Source organism: Dermacentor albipictus, chromosome 1 (genome assembly GCF_038994185.2).
Source record: "Dermacentor albipictus isolate Rhodes 1998 colony chromosome 1, USDA_Dalb.pri_finalv2, whole genome shotgun sequence".
Classification (NCBI taxonomy): Eukaryota; Metazoa; Arthropoda; class Arachnida; order Ixodida; family Ixodidae; genus Dermacentor; species Dermacentor albipictus.
Window position 1 is genome coordinate 398562100 of NC_091821.1, and position 15798 is coordinate 398577897.

Below are 15798 nucleotides of genomic sequence, written 5' to 3' on the forward strand. Positions count from 1 at the left end.
ATAGGCCAACAATAGGGTGGCAGAGGGTAGGGAAAGTAAATTCTTATTTGAAAACGATAAACGTAAAGTAAAATAAATACAAAAAAGGGGGATGTTGCGATAACTAAACTAGTATGCGAGCGAGCAGTCAGGCTAACTGAAAGGTGAATGTTAAAAGAGTCTACAAACAAGGAGAAATCAAGGTTACTAAAGAACTTAGAGAAAGCAATTTAGGTGAAATGGATCCACATTTCATATCTAGAATAAAGATACTCAATTAGCAGAGGAATCGTTTTGTTTCAGTTAAATAATCAAATCTACTGCGGAACAAGCTTTCCTCTTCCGATCACCACTTCTTCTTCCTCCACCGGTGTGGGTATGCGCCAATGGGTGAGGTCAGCCGCGGCAGCTGCAGCAAACGGGCGCGCGAGCCTTCTTCTACCTCCAGGCAACGTCAGGCATTCGAGACCGCCAGCCGAGGGACAGGGGCCACGTTCGTCGGCGAGCGGAACGTGGTGGAGGTTCCTAAATGTCGGCCAACAAGAAGGACAACATCGAGGCCTGGCTGCAGAATGTGCGCCAGCCGCCCTGGATTCCCGACCCTCCGATACCACCCGTGCCCCCCGTGCCTGCCGTGCCGCCGCTGCGGGCGCCGCCGCTCATGCGCCCCTTCCCGGCCTTCAACGCCGAGAACGAGTACCGCGACCAGTCGCCCCTTCAATCTCCGCCTCCGCCGAACGTGGCGAAGGCGCCCGAGTACCAGCGACCGGACAGGCACGTTGGCTTGAACGAAATGCGTGGATGAGTATACCGAATGCGTATGGCAGAAAGCTGGGCTAGTTGGATTTCTCATAGCTGATGCATTTCTGGCGCTTCGCAAGAAAAAAAGAAACAACTGGAAAATGCTTACGACGTATCTCATGCGCGTTTTCGTTCTTCGCAACAAGTTGCGATGCTGCCATGTCAAAAAAATAATAATAATTCGCCCACCATTACGATACTCCCTAATGCGAAATTTGAGCGCAGCTCTATGTGCGTTTTCCTTTCGCGCCATATTGGCTGGCGCGGACAATCTGTCTCGTGTGGGACGTTACAAACGGAGCGAAGCGTGGCGCAGCTGCCTCGCTAATCGGGAGATCGCGAGAGGCAGCGCGTTGGCGACGCGCGGGTGCGACTCACAGCAGCCGCCGCAGACAGATTTCTGCGCTCATGCAGCGCTTTATTTCCATATATGGTATCGGTGGCGTCATCGGTGAACAAACGACGCGCGCTACTCTGGCGTCTAGCCCGTCTTGCGCGGCACTACGCTTTTCCTCTCACGCTTTCGCCACGCCCTCCTCCTCCTCTTTCGCCCTCGCGCTTTCTTCGCTGTCACCGTCTTTCACCGGCCGCTGCGCTGCGCGTTCGCTCTTTCATCCTTTTCTGTGCTCGTTCGCTCAGTTATGAGGGATGCCGACGATCGCCGCAGGAACGGGTGCCTAAGAGCTTCGCCATAAAAATACAATTCGGTTCCGAGACATCAAATGCACGAACGATGGACGAAGGTCAAATGCAACGACAGGCGTAGCGCCGTCTTCTGTTACGGATCTGTTTTCATAATAACAGAGCCATCGTAACACTGTTACCATGATTTACCCAATATCCTAAACCCACTCTTACGGATCTTAAAACAACAACATCCCAATTGTTGCTATTCTTACTTCACTCTATGAGGTCCTTATCTTCGGGTATTGTTATATGACGGCAGGGGTTTGTCGCATGGTCAACGTGTCTAAAAATTCTTTATTTTCGCTATCAGCAATATTGCCGTCCCGCTATTTGATAAGCACGAAAAACAGAAAAAAAAATGAATGTGACCTATACAATCGGGCCTCACCGTATTGTGTTATGCTGTATTATGTTTTCTTCTGTGTTGACAAAATATATGTCGTGTTCTGTCACATTCTGATTTGTGGTGCGATACAGGGGGCCAGCATATATACGATGACTTGTAGATGGTGCAGTCCAGCTCGGAGCATCAGATACAACACTTAGTTTGGTCTAGCGTATGAAAAATACTTGCCGACTGGCTCCCAGAACACATGGTGTCAAATAAAATCACAAAAGAAAGAAAGATAAATATAACGAACTTGGTAACACCTCTCCGCGGTCCTGTTTAAAGAAAACTCCTTTTATAATGGATACATGACACTCTCTTGGATGATGTTGAGGATACGGGGTTTCATAACCAATTTCCCAACTGCATGTCATAGCCCTAAATAGGGCTGCAGTGTGCAAAAATAAAAAGAATATTCTTACCCATTCAAAGCTCACTTATTTTGGTAACAGAAAAGAGAAGGCATATGCGCATGGGTAAGGTTACGAGAGATGTATAACCTATCTTTTTTTTTTATTGGACCGGCCACTAACCACTTAGGTTATCGGTCTAATTATGCTTTATCATCATTACCTGTGTGAACCAGTTAAAGCTGTCTGTCAAAAAAATCGGTTACTATCTAGAAATTACAATGTTACTTTTTTTAAGACATGCCGCAGACCGAGAAAATTAAAAGCCACAATATGATAATTAATAGCACCAGCCACACTCAAATTATACAGCTTATGTAGACTTCATGCTGCAGTTCGTTGGTTTTCTTTTTTTATTATTATTTCACGAATTTCGCCGGCGTCCGCACGGTGCAGCAATCGGGTCTCCCTGCCGCGTTAAAGCCCATTTGTGCCGCATCCTTCGAACCTACCGCCTAAGGCGTGTCAGTTACCTTGGAGCGCGCCTTAGTTGTCACTGAATATCCCACCTGCCTCGGACTGGCTCTTTCTCGGCAAGACAAAGCACGACCCAGGCTGCCTGGTGGGGCCTAACGGCACCTCCTAACATCAATAAAGCTTTAATTCATTCATTCATTCATTCATTCATTCATTCATTCATTCATTCATTCATTCATTCATTCCTTCATTCATTCATTGAATATTTCTTTCATAAGTCTTAATACACCGTGAAGTTCGAAGAACAATAAGCTTTCCGCAATCTGTCGATGCACGACAGAAAGCTGTATAATACCCCGAAGAACTACAATATTCTTTATTGTTATTATTGAAGTTATCATTGCCTTTGCTCTCTCGATCGAATGTAGACTATACCATTTTTTTAAGCGAAATGGTATTATTAATGCGACCTAATCCGCATAGCATCCGTGCGTTCATTTCTCCACACAGGCAGGGAGACATGTTCCGGCCGCCAGACGCTGCCCGTTCCCCCGCTTCCCCCGCTTCCCCCATTGAGGCGCCGACGAAGCCGTCGGCGCCCCGCCCGCCGACGCCCGCGAAATGGCCGCTTCGTCCGGCGCTCAAGAACGCGCAAGGGTACCGGAAGGAGTGGGCAGACGCCGGCAGGGGAGCAGCAGCGCAGCTACCGGAAAAAGCGCCCAAGCCCGCCGTGGTGGCGCCAGCCTTCGCCGCCAAGGAGGACAGCGTGATCAGGTTCCTCTTGCTCAGCGCCCGGAACCTGGATCCCGTGGACGCCAGGGATTCCTGCTCCCCTTACGTCGTCTTCAAGCTGGGCAACGAGAAGTACATCAGCAAGGTGGGGCCGTACCGCCGCGCGCTCGGCGCATGCGCAGTCGCGCGCTTGGGGGAAACCTAGCTCGAGTGTGAGTGCAACGTGCAACGTGCGGGCCAGTTTGAAGGGTGCAGCCTTTTCGGCTCGAACTTAAGAAAAACGTAAAAGGTACGCCGACCTCTTTCTTCCTTCTTTTTTTTTTATGCGAAGCATACTAGCCGCACAACCACGCTCTTCCTTGGTGCGCCGCGCGCGGCCGCGTAGCTAGCATATGACCTCATAACAGCTGCAAAAGCGGAGGCTCAACTCGTGCGCTCGCTTGCGGCCGCGTAGCTACATAGCCGGGTCTCAGCTCGTGCGCTCGCCTGCGGTCGCACAGATGGTACTGCGGCCTAACTCCCGCTCCTCCCGCTAGGGCACTGACGTCACAACAGCTGCAAGCCGGGCTCAACTCTTGCGCTCGCCTGCGGTCGCACAGCCGGTGCTGCGGCCTAACTCCCGTTCCTCCCGCTAACGCATGAGTTGTTTCTTCGTCTAGCCGAACCAAATATAGCCAAGCAACAGCAGTTCACCAGGCTAAACAGTGGTTCAACAACTAAAGTAAAGGCTAGTATGCTTCGCATCCTGGGCTTAACCTTAGCTAAGCAACAGCCATTATTTTGGTTGGGGCGGAATTTCTTTTTATTCAAAAAGGGCCAGTACAGGCAAATTTACCAATGAGCTGAGACGGAGATCCGCGTGAAGCCTCGACCCATGCGTGCGTATATGTACGGGGCGCCTGGCGAGGTCAAAGTCACCAGGCAACGTAGACACCGTAGACAGCGTAGATCGTAACATCACAGACGCGTTCCATAGGAACAGACGCGTTCCATAGTTTCAGTTAATCGTGTTCTGGAACTCCGCGGGGTATCCGCCAATGAGTCGCTTCAGAATTGTCGGGCTTCACGATGAAGCTTGCCGAAAAGAAAGTCCGTCCCGAAAGGAGTAAGTTGCAGGCATTCCAAAGGTGTAGAGCTGCTTTTTTAGGTGCTGCAAAAAAAATGATACGAGATTTGTGCTGATTGAAGTTCTGTGTGCGTGCAGGTGGGAAAAAAAGTGTGCTGTTTACGCGTATCGCAATGAAACGTTACAGGAATAGACTGCATGCGTTGGAAGGAACGTGTCGGAGAAATTCCAGTGTTCGAGTGGCGACTCTGCAAAGTCCAATGGTGCCTCAGCAAAGAAATTTTTGAATGGTCCTCCAAACCTTTGAAACTCGCCTTCGGGTAGTTAACTAAATTTTTGAATTGCTGGTTTAGACCTTAACAATTCTGCTTGACGCTTTGTGTATGCACAGCTATAGTCGGGCGAGTTGGTTGGAGCATTGCGAGCGGGTAAATGCACTTAACAGACGTGGGCAAAATAAAGGACGAGGCGCATGAATCACGTTTGTGTCCTGTGTCCATTCTTTTGTTGACGTCCGTTAAGGGTGCTTACACGTTCACGTATATATACTGGAGATCACCTACGCTTTCAGTCAGCCGCTGAATCGGTCTTTTGTATTTGGAAGGATCGATTTTGGGGTGCTCATTGTAAGTAACGTATGCGGGAGCCCGGCTCGACGCCGGTCAATATTTCTCTCAAGGATATTCTCGCGAGAAGGAACCGTTATAAGGTCCCGAAGGTCACTGCCAGGTATACGTTCGTTAACCCGGCCTAATAATTTCAGCGGCGTAACATTTTTGGAACGGCGAAGGACGTCCTCTCCGGTTAATGACCATTGTTGTGCCATTACCACCAGCCCAGATTCCGAATCTGCAAGATGCAGAATTTATCCTGCGAGCGCCCTAATTCTCCCTTGACAAGTCATGATGCTGAGCCGTCAGGCAGCGGTGTCCTGCGGAGAAGCATCGGCGGGCAACATGTCCGAATGTGCAACCGAGTGCCAGACAGCCCAGCGCCGCACCTCCTTTTGCCTGGAGGTCACCGCGCGCCCGAACTTTGAACCGGGTGGCCAGCGCGGTCGCTGGTTGGACCTCTCGGACGACCTTCGAGTGCTGGCTTTGTATTGGGCCGTTTGAGTGACAATGGTTTCTCGGGGATTATAAAGCCGCGAGGCGGCCGCCTGAAAAACCGGATCCGCCGATCCAGAGTGCCGCTCTCGACTGGAGTGAGATGTGTCACGCGTTTTTCGCCGGACGTCGCCGTGCGGGAACAGTCGCGTTTGCTGTGAGCTCTCGGCCCCAGTGCCGATCCGATATTGTCCTGTATAATGACCTGTATATAGTGTATAAAGTCCCTTTCGTTAATCTCACCGACGCCTGACTCGGAGTCTTCGCTACCAACGCTCTGTCACGAAACGGGTGACGAGCGCTACGGGACCACAAAGTCGTAACAGTGGTGACAGCGGTGCAAAGTCTTAACACCATGCGGCGTGGAAAACCGCGCGGCGCTTGGCGGTTTCTCCATCCCTGACCGCGCAGCACACCGATTACATTCTTACCACTACATCCCGATAACGGGCTGTTACGTCCTCGGGAAACGTGCTTTGTGGAGGCAGTCGGTGAAAAAATGCCATCTTTCTTCCGATGTAAGAGATCTCACAAGAAAGCTATACCGCTGCTACCAACCGAAGGTCCACTTCAGGCAACTTTTGAATGCGTTATTTTCCCCTGAACGGTACAAGTGTGCGCTGATATCGCGCCGTCGTAATTCGGAAGCAAAATCGGTGCAGGCGAAAGGCCCCAGAGCGAGGAAAGCATCTCTCTTATAGGTGTTGTTTAAAACATGGCGTTTATGACGTGTCTCCAGCTCTGCAATCGCTTCCGGCGCATCCAACCAGCAAAACCTTGGTCTTCGATATTAGTTTCTCCTACCTACGCAGGAAGCGGTCTCTGGGGCGTGGATTTGGACGCCACCTCTTGCATGATACAATTGAGACCGTAATTCGCAGGTAGATGGAGAGTTGAAGTGACCAGCATTTGTCGAGCAACCAATGTCGCTGGAACCAACGATTCGACAACGGTATTTGTCTTTGTCCTGACGAAAACAACGTCAGTACACCAGTCGAAACATTGGCTCGATCCAGCGACATCGGTTGCTCCGCCCTACATGTTTATCATGTATAATGGGCCGGAGGTGTTAGTACGGTAACACCTCCATGTTGCTCAATGAGATGTCAGGCGCGAATGCCATGGTCAACGATGTCGCTCGTTAAATCGCTGCAGAGCTGACGTAGTGAAGATTTAAGCACGATTTATTAAACACTGTAGCGAAAGAAGTCTGAATTTCGAAGATCTGAGAAGGAAGCGCACCGCGTGAAAATTCACCAGTGCACCTAATCAAGTATACCATAACAACTTGAACGTCTCTCATCAAAATACAAGTATCACGTGCTCCTAGTATTTTCCTTAGCTGTTGGTCATTGAAAACTAAACGTCCTTAAGATGAAAATAGGTATATTGTAAGTATATGGGCAAGGCGGGAGGGCTTGCGCTTTAAATATATCCATGAAGTATAAGTGTGTTCTTGTTTATTATGTAAGCGTTTGCTAGGAATTTTATTTATTTTGTCGTCCGCCGTCATTTACACTAGCACTGCCTTGAAGATAGTATTACACAGTACGATGCCTACACTTCGCATCGGACACCAAGAAATGATTTGTTCGAGCGGTATGCCTGCTGAGTGAATTGTTGCCGTGCGCTTACCTTTGCAGGTCAAGGAAGACACGAATGACCCCGTGTGGAATGAGCCCTTCGACATTTTCGTACCGGTGGGCAACAGCCTCTTGTTACAGATCATGATCATGGACAAGGACCCCGCGGCCTCTACCGACTTCATCGGCAGGTCAGTCCTAACGGTCACCACATGTCATCGGCTTGATTAAATTCAAAATTTCCAGAGGACCTCCTGCGGCTTTCCTCGACACATGTTCGCACCGCGTTCGCATACGTGTCACGTTTCCGTATCGTGAAATTGTCTGCCCACTTGAGGGATTTAGACTTCATTCAGTTGCTTATCTTCAATGTTCCAGCGTTGCGAGTGGGCCATTTATTCGCCCTCGAGCTGTCGACCGCTGACGTCCTGGTTAGCATAACCGGTATAGCCACTGTATCACTAGGGCAATGATTGTCCCGTGGTTGGATGGATCATCAAGCCAGGGCGTAGCTTTCAAAAACCGAGGCATCGTTTCCATTTCATTCGTAGCTCCGTGCTGCATTGCAGATGGATGCCAACTATCCGTGCCATACATTGACAGGCTCAGTCTTGCAGGTCCTCGCACGTTGCCTTAATGTTTGGATTTAGGTTATGACCACCAGGCGTCCCTATAGTATCATGTGCGGTGGAACGAGTAGGAGAAATTGTAAGAGGAACGGCGCGTAGCTAGAAATAGGTATGAAGTCTCCCTCACGCATAACGTTGAGAAGGGAGATTGATGTGATACAAATTATTTAGTTAAAAAAAATCGGTGCAACGGGGCAAAACAAGGCCTGCTGCTGGATATATCCAGTTACCCTGTTTCCTGTGCCAACCGCAACCTTCCTTTTTTCCGCAAATTGCCAATTTTCGCCACTGCGTCGCATAGTTCCCCCGCTTCCACCGGCCATCTTTTATTCTCTCTCTCTCTCTCTCTCTCTCTCTCTCTCTCTCTCTCTCTCTCTCTCTCTCTCTCTCTCTCTCTAAGAAATCATTCCATTACCCGACTGGGCTTCGAGCTGGTCAACATTGTCTGCAAACAACATGTCGTCAGACCTATAGCTGCCGCGCAGAAACAAGTATCTTTAGCGTTGTTGTCGCTTCGGTGTGACGGCGTTGTCGAGAACATGTTCGCGCATAGTGTGGGTCAACTTGTCGCTCACCATGACAGCGCTTTGACAGAGCGCCGGGTTACCGGATACACGCCCAGCGCAGCGTCCCCTTTACCCAATCTCCACTTTCCTCCCTCAATTTCAGCATCAGCTCCACGTTTGTCGTCTCAACCGAGCCGCTTTCAATTTCCTAACATCGTTTATTCGTGTTCGTCAATAAGAGTGCGAAGTTTTGGTCTCCGGTGTTTTTTTGTAGACGATGGTGTTTTCGTGTGTAAGCTGCAGTAAAAGCGAGCGAAATCTCTTTTCCACGCCCTTCTGTCCTCCGGCGAAATTGGCGACCCGAGCTATAACAAACCACAGCCTGATATCTATACGTGCCGATATAGCCATTCAAACCTTCAAACATCAAGACCGATTGCCTCTGTAGTCTACATACCGCAATTCTAAAGCAGCCGATAAGATATATCTCACCGGCGAATACTGCAGACGGCAATATAGCAAAAACAAGAGACAAACAAAGCCGCCATCTTGAACTCTTAACGCTGCGTATATAGCGTGACCTTACCGCAATTGAGCAGCGTCCAGACACTTTGTAAAAAAACATGACACAGCTTTAAAACTACGATTTTACAATCAACATTGGTGAAAAGGCGAGATTCTGCGCTTGATGAGCAATTTAAGGGCACATTGTGATAGTTCGAATGTACCGAGCTCAAAAGGACGAGACGGTTCAGACGTGAACCAATGATGACGCAATTTCCGTTATGTAAGTCGACAGAAAGTTAACGGGAGGCGAAACCAAGAAAGCGTTACCGCGTTAGAGAAGAACAGCCGTCACAAGACAAGACGTAAAAGAAGGGCAGAGACAAAGAAGTTTGAGGCGAGTTGAAAAAGTTGTTCGGACATTTTTCGCGCGGGAAAGGTGGGGGGGAGGGGGGGGAGGGGAGTGACATTTACCAAACAGTTTAGGTAACAGACACAGGCACGAAGAGGAACGTACGAAGACACAAGACGACGACTTGTCCTTCGCTCGTTCTCGCGTCTTCGACTGCTGTAGCTTATTTCTGCACACGTCTTTAGTTCGTTATCCCTAAGTGCCTTCTAGCACCGCTGACAATAAATGATGAATCTCAGGAAAGAAAAGAAGTCCATTCTGACAAAGACACCCAAGTGGGATCGGTACTATTGAGCAGCTGGAGCCGTCGCTGTAATCACTCTTCCTCGAGATAAAGCAAGACGCTGGCACAATGAAGAGCGCATATGTCGGGCTCGAGACTGACTTAATCATCGCTTTCATTAGTTGGCGCTAGACGAAATTGGACAGGCGCGCAATATAACAGCAGAAAGCTTGCGAATCAGCCACTGTTACGCGCTTGCTGTTAATGCACCAGTAATGAATGCGTGAACTCCGAGTGACAAGACTACAAGGCGGGTTTGGATTCAAATAACGTTCGTTTTGTGGCGTATTAAAAAAAATCCAGGATGTGGTACACGAGTGCATAAAGGCCTGGTTGGTCGTGGCTCAATTAGGCTCAACTGATAACAGAGATACGAAGCCGATTGTTTTGCTGCCACCTGGGCGAAAAGCACGACGAAGGCCAGACCACGTGGGCCAGGTGGATGCCACGTTTAGTGCGACATGAACAAAATCAGCTCGAATGAGCTCTCACTGACATCATCACGTCGGGTAATAAAACGACCATACACTGTACGTACGACCAGACGGGCTCGTGTGTTATACTGCTAATCGAGAGAAATTACCTCACACATTATTCTGCTTCCTTGGACTAAGGCAGTCGGTTTTGCGCATATACTGCGCAGATAAATTCTTAAAGTGTTCGGGCACACTTTGGAATATAACCTGGGATATAATGCTAATTAGTACCAGTTACTCGACATATACTCAAGGTGTACTCAACATTGCGCAATCTTCGAATGCTGTGGAAGAAATTTTGAAAACGCTTAAGGATCTAGACGAGCGATCTATAAGAATGGAAACCCTACAGAAATCTATGGCTACGTCAATATCAGACCTAAAGGAAAAGCAGGAGTCAGTTTGTCAGGTAATATCGGATATAAAAGCCAGATTAGAAAAAGTTGAACAGCAAACTTTTGCAATTGAACAAAAGCAGACAGATCTCGACGACGTGCGGGATTCCGTAGTCCGCGTCGAAAAGCACACGCGCACACTCCACTCAAGACTAAACGACGCCGAAGACCGCGCTCGCCGGAATAACTTGTTGTTCTACGATGTGCCTGACTCCGCTGATGAAACCTATTCCAAGTCGGAAGAAAAAATACTGAAAATTTTTGCCGACACTTTAAAAGTTGATATTTCAAGTAACAACATAGCCAGAGCGCACAGAATCGGGCGATTTGCCACAGGGAAAGCACGACCACTAATAGTAAAATTTGAAACATACAAATGTAAGGAATTAGTCCTTTCCAAGCGCCAAGTTCTAAAGGATGAAAAAAAAATATCCGTAAGCGAAGATTACTGCCCAGCAACAAGACACTGCCGCAAAAAGTTGATCAAATTTGGAAAAAACACAAAAAAGTCATTCAAGTTGCATTACAATAAATTGATTATCGGTGGAAAAACGTATGTTTACAATGAAGCTCATAATACTGTTACTGAAATAGAAGCTTTCGATAGCACACAGAACGACCTCAGCCCTCGTACTCTTCGCTCTGGACGCGAATTCCCTTTAAAAGAAATATAGGGGAACGAACGGGGAGGTGGTTCTCAGCTGTGTTCTTGCTCGGTGCTTTTCTCGAACATGCGTAGTCTTCTGCCAAAGAGGGACGAACTGTGTGCCATTATTGATGACTGTGACGCTGACATCATTGCGTTAACTGAAACCTGGCTGTCATCTAGGGTAGCCAACTCTGAGTTGTTTTTTTTGCAGAAATAAATACGCAGTTTTTCGGAGCGATCGCACCGGTAAAGTAGGCGGTGGTGTGCTTCTTGCAATCAGTGACCGATTTGAGGGCTTTTGTGTGCCGGTTGTTTCAGATTTAGAAATCATCTGGTGCTGCCTTACAATAAAATTTAAAAAGCTACTAATAGGGGTTTGTTACCGATCACCCTCAAGTCCTTTGTCCTTTTGCAATGACCTGTATGACAACTTGAACCAGATAACAATACGCTATCCTGGAGTGCCAATATATCTAATGGGCGATTTTAATTTTCCAAACATCGTATGGTCACCCATCAGTTCGTTTTCTGAGCCCTCATCTACTGAATGTAATGAGCTCATTACACTTTGTTCTGACTTCGGTTTTTCACAAATGGTCACCTCACCAACGCGAATAACTCGGCACTCAACCTCACTACTTGATCTCGTGCTCACAACTTCTCCCGACAACGTCTCATCGATAACTCACTTACCTGGTCTGAGTGATCATGACATTTTGCACTTCACGCTTACATTCCCCCAGCAGTATCAATGCAAACAGCTAAAGACAATTAGAAACTTCAAAAGAGCCAATTTTTCTGCCATAAACTCAAGCCTATGTTCATTTCTTGACGACTTCTTACCGCAGTTTTTTGAACGATCAGTTGAAAGAAATTGGTGTATGTTCAAGACTAAAATTTTAGAATTAATCCATCAGCATGTTCCACTCCAGCGCCTTTATTCTCATAATCAAGCCCCCTGGTATAACAGATTTCTTAATATGCTCTCAAATAGGAAGAGACGCCTTTTTCGCACTGCTAAACGGACGAAAAAGCCTGCACAGTGGCTTGCATATAAAAACGCTGCCTCCAACTACTCAATCACTGCTAAACATACTAAGCACACATTTTTTAGCAAAACCCTGCCATTATTACTAAAAACAAATCCAAAGCGCTTTTGGAGCGTAGTAAAATGTAAACGTGGAAATAAGATTGCATTAACACAGTCTGGTAGTCAGGTTCCCAGCTATCTTTGCGCAGACGTCTTGAACAGCGCGTTTGTGCAATCATTTTCCTCTCCCGCACCTAACAACGAATGTCCCGTCTTACAGGGCTGTAACTTTCCTCTTATGGACCCTATTATATTTGATGCAACAGGAATTAAAAAAATAATCGAAAATTTGAAAATTACTTCCTCCTGCGGTGTCGATGAAATCACCACCAAATTCTTAATTAGCACAGTTGAATATTCATCTATCATATTGCAATATCTATTCTCGCAATCATATAACTCTGGCATGCTTCCGCTTGATTGGAAAACAGGAAAAATCATTCCCATACACAAATCAGGTGACACTCATAATCCCTTTAATTATAGACCAATTTCTCTTACCTCAGTACCTTGTAAAATTATGGAACATGTAATCTACACGCATCTCATTAACTTCCTTGACGATAATAATTTCTTCACTCCTCACCAGCACGGGTTTAGAAAAAACTTCTCTTGCGAAACACAGCTTCTTACATTTACAAACGATTTACACTCTAACGTTGACGCAGGCTTCACGACGGACTGTATTTTTTTGGACTTCGCTAAGGTGTGTCATGCTCTACTCTTACACAAACTAAGCATTTTAAACATTGACCCTACACTACTTAGGTGGATCTGTAGCTTCCTTACATCGCGCGTTCAGTTTGTTTCTGCTAATGAATGTACTTCCTCTCTAGCCCCTGTCGGCTCAGGCGTCCCTCAAGGATCTGTCCTGGGCCCACTTTTGTTTCTTATATACATTAATGACTTACCTATTAATATTTCATCAAAAATATGTTTATTTGCAGACGATTGTGTGATATACCGCAAAATTTCCAATAACTGCGATGTAACAGCCCTACAAACCGACTTAAATAAAGTAACTGATTGGTGCAGCACGTGGAAAATGCAACTTAACATTAAGAAGTGCAAAACTATGAGGGTTTCTCGTACTAACTCTAGTTCTCCAAATTATTCTCTCACTAATATATCACTTGAATGTGTCACCTCGTATCGTTATTTAGGAGTAACCATAACTAACAATTTGTCTTGGAAATCGCATATTGATATCACAGTGTCCAAAGCTAACCGCACTTTAGGGTACCTACGCCGAAATTTTTCTCGTGCGCCATCATCATTAAAACAATTACTATATACCACTTACGTTCGCTCGCAACTTGAGTATGCTTCATCAATATGGGATCCCTGGCATTCAACACTAATACATACGCTGGAAGCTATACAAAACCGTTCAGCCCGTTTCATTTTAAATAACTTCAATCGGACAGCAAGCGTAACACACATGAAATGTTTATTAAACCTTCCTCTCTTATCCGACCGCCGAAAACACTCACGCATTTGTCTTTTTCACAAAATCTATTATCATAACACCTTTTTACACACTCTTTGGATCAGGCCAGCACCTTTCATTTCTTCTCGTCGTGATCATAATCAGAAGGTTAGCATATCTCATTTCAATACTATCATGGGCGCAAATTCATTCTTACCAATGACTAGCAAAGACTGGAACAGCTTATCCCCTTCATTAACAGGTATAATTAATCCACTTATGTTTAGAAACGCACTTGAAAACGAACTTTTGTAATATACTTACCATTTGTCTTGCCTATGTGTATGTACCTTTCTCTATTGCAGCGTTTTCATCAGTTTTCATCAGCATCATGATCAAAATGTTAACAATGCATTTTGTAAATCTACTGTACATATTATGTTTTTTTGAATCTCTTTACCATTGTGTACATCACATTTGTATTTGTATCTTTTGTACCTCTGTTTATTATCATCGGATGTCAACTCAATTAGCAATTATTACTGCTGTTATAATTATTTTTTGTTTGAGTTACTTTTACCGATGTTTACTTTGTATTCCCTTAGCCCCTCCCCTCTATAATGTACTATGTACCTTGAGGGTAAAATAAATGAAATGAAATGAAACATGTACCTAGAAAATATAAAAGGATAAATGACGAAGAATTTGTCGTATACCCCCGTGATGGGTGAGGTCGCAGGAGTCGCGGAAAGGCGTACTTCAATCAGTCGACACGATTTGTTCTTCCATTTATTCCCTTACGACGACGGCGTTTGAATGTCTAGCGGATAACGGTGAATCGCCACATTGTACCACCTCGCAAACTAAATTGGGAGACGCTCGTCCTTTAAACGCAAGTGCTGCATTACGTAAGATTTTATTTAAGAATTTAGAATGTAACACGCGCTTGCTGAAAAAGAGAGAGAGAAAGGAAAGACGAGGAGGAGAACAACGAATGCATCCGGTTTGCTACCCTACAGTGAGGTAGTCTTAAAGAGACCACAGAGGTGAGAAGGAAATGCAACACACAACGCGCGCGCGCGTGCGCTTTAAATACACGGATTTGCATAGAATCATTTACCTACGTTTGTGTCGCTGCGAACAGCACACGTCCTACTCCCTTTCCTTAATTCTTTCCTCCACCTTTCGGGCTACCGCAGGACCGATTTGTCATATACCCAATGGTAGGTTTGCTCGGGTGACGCCGGCGAGGCCATGCTACCAAAAAAAAAACATTATTTTGCTTTATTTTTTATTTTACGTGCCATTTTCTGATTATGAGGCATGCCATAGTGGTGGACTCCGGAAATTTCGACCACCTGGGGTTCTTTAACGTGCCCCTAAATCTAAGTACACGGGTGTATTCGCATTTCGCCCCCACCGAAGTGCGGCCGCCGTGGCCGGGATTCGATCCCGCGACCTCGTGCTCAACAGCCTAACACCATAGCCACTGAGCAACCATGGCGGGTAATTTTTTTTTTATGAGTGAGTGGTTCGTGTTGAACCTACACCCGTGTGCAGGTTCAACCTGAACCTTGTCGACTACAAGTACGGCGCCACGTACGAGGTGAAACAGGATTTGGACGACAACGCCGGCACCATCAGGTTCCGCATGGCCCTGGAGAAGGTGGGCTCCACGGACTTCGCCGAAGTCTGCGACATTCCCACGCGACAGACTCTGGAGCTCCTGCGGCAGCGCATATCGGACACCTACGTGAGTCCACGCAGTACGGCGTCGGAATGGACGCGTCACGTATATGACTCGTCAAAGTGTCCGCTCTTCCTTTGAGCCTATGTAGGCCGTCCTATAAGAGACAATTCGGTCAGTCTATAACGTGTCAGTGTAACGGTGTGCCCCACCACCCTTGACGAGGTATAACGCCTCGCGACACGCCATCTTAGGATATATATATAGGGTTGTTCGTTTTCGGGTAAAACCCGATTTTACCCGATTTTTGCACCCCGAACGTGTTCCTAAAATATCGGGTGAAACCCGATTTTTCCCGATTTCGGAAACAACTGTGCCCACGGAATTGCTGTGCATGGACTTTTGGAACGACGCAACTGTGCGTTACCCAAGGCTAGCAAATGCAGCGTTATCATTGTTGTGCCTAGCTAATGGCAGCTGTGACGTTGAGCGAACGTTCTCTCAGCTGAGATACCTGCAGAGACCAGACAGATGTCGTATGGAAACCGAGATGTTGCGCATGCAGATGA

At 46.8% G+C, this 15798-nt stretch overlaps 1 protein-coding gene across 2 annotated transcripts in view; it reads left to right on the forward strand.

The window, feature by feature from the left end:
- Nucleotides 1–366: 366 nt before the first annotated feature.
- The window catches only part of LOC135921303 (multiple C2 and transmembrane domain-containing protein 1-like), a 59417-nt gene continuing 43985 nt past the window's right edge, over nucleotides 367–15798 (forward strand). For both annotated transcript variants that reach the window (XM_065455624.1, XM_065455625.1), the window contains exons 1-4: nucleotides 367–757; nucleotides 3197–3559; nucleotides 7230–7360; nucleotides 15103–15295. In XM_065455624.1, coding sequence (XP_065311696.1) covers nucleotides 509–757; nucleotides 3197–3559; nucleotides 7230–7360; nucleotides 15103–15295 — 936 coding nt within the window. In that variant the 5' untranslated portion in view covers nucleotides 367–508. The remainder of the gene's footprint in view (nucleotides 758–3196; nucleotides 3560–7229; nucleotides 7361–15102; nucleotides 15296–15798) is intronic.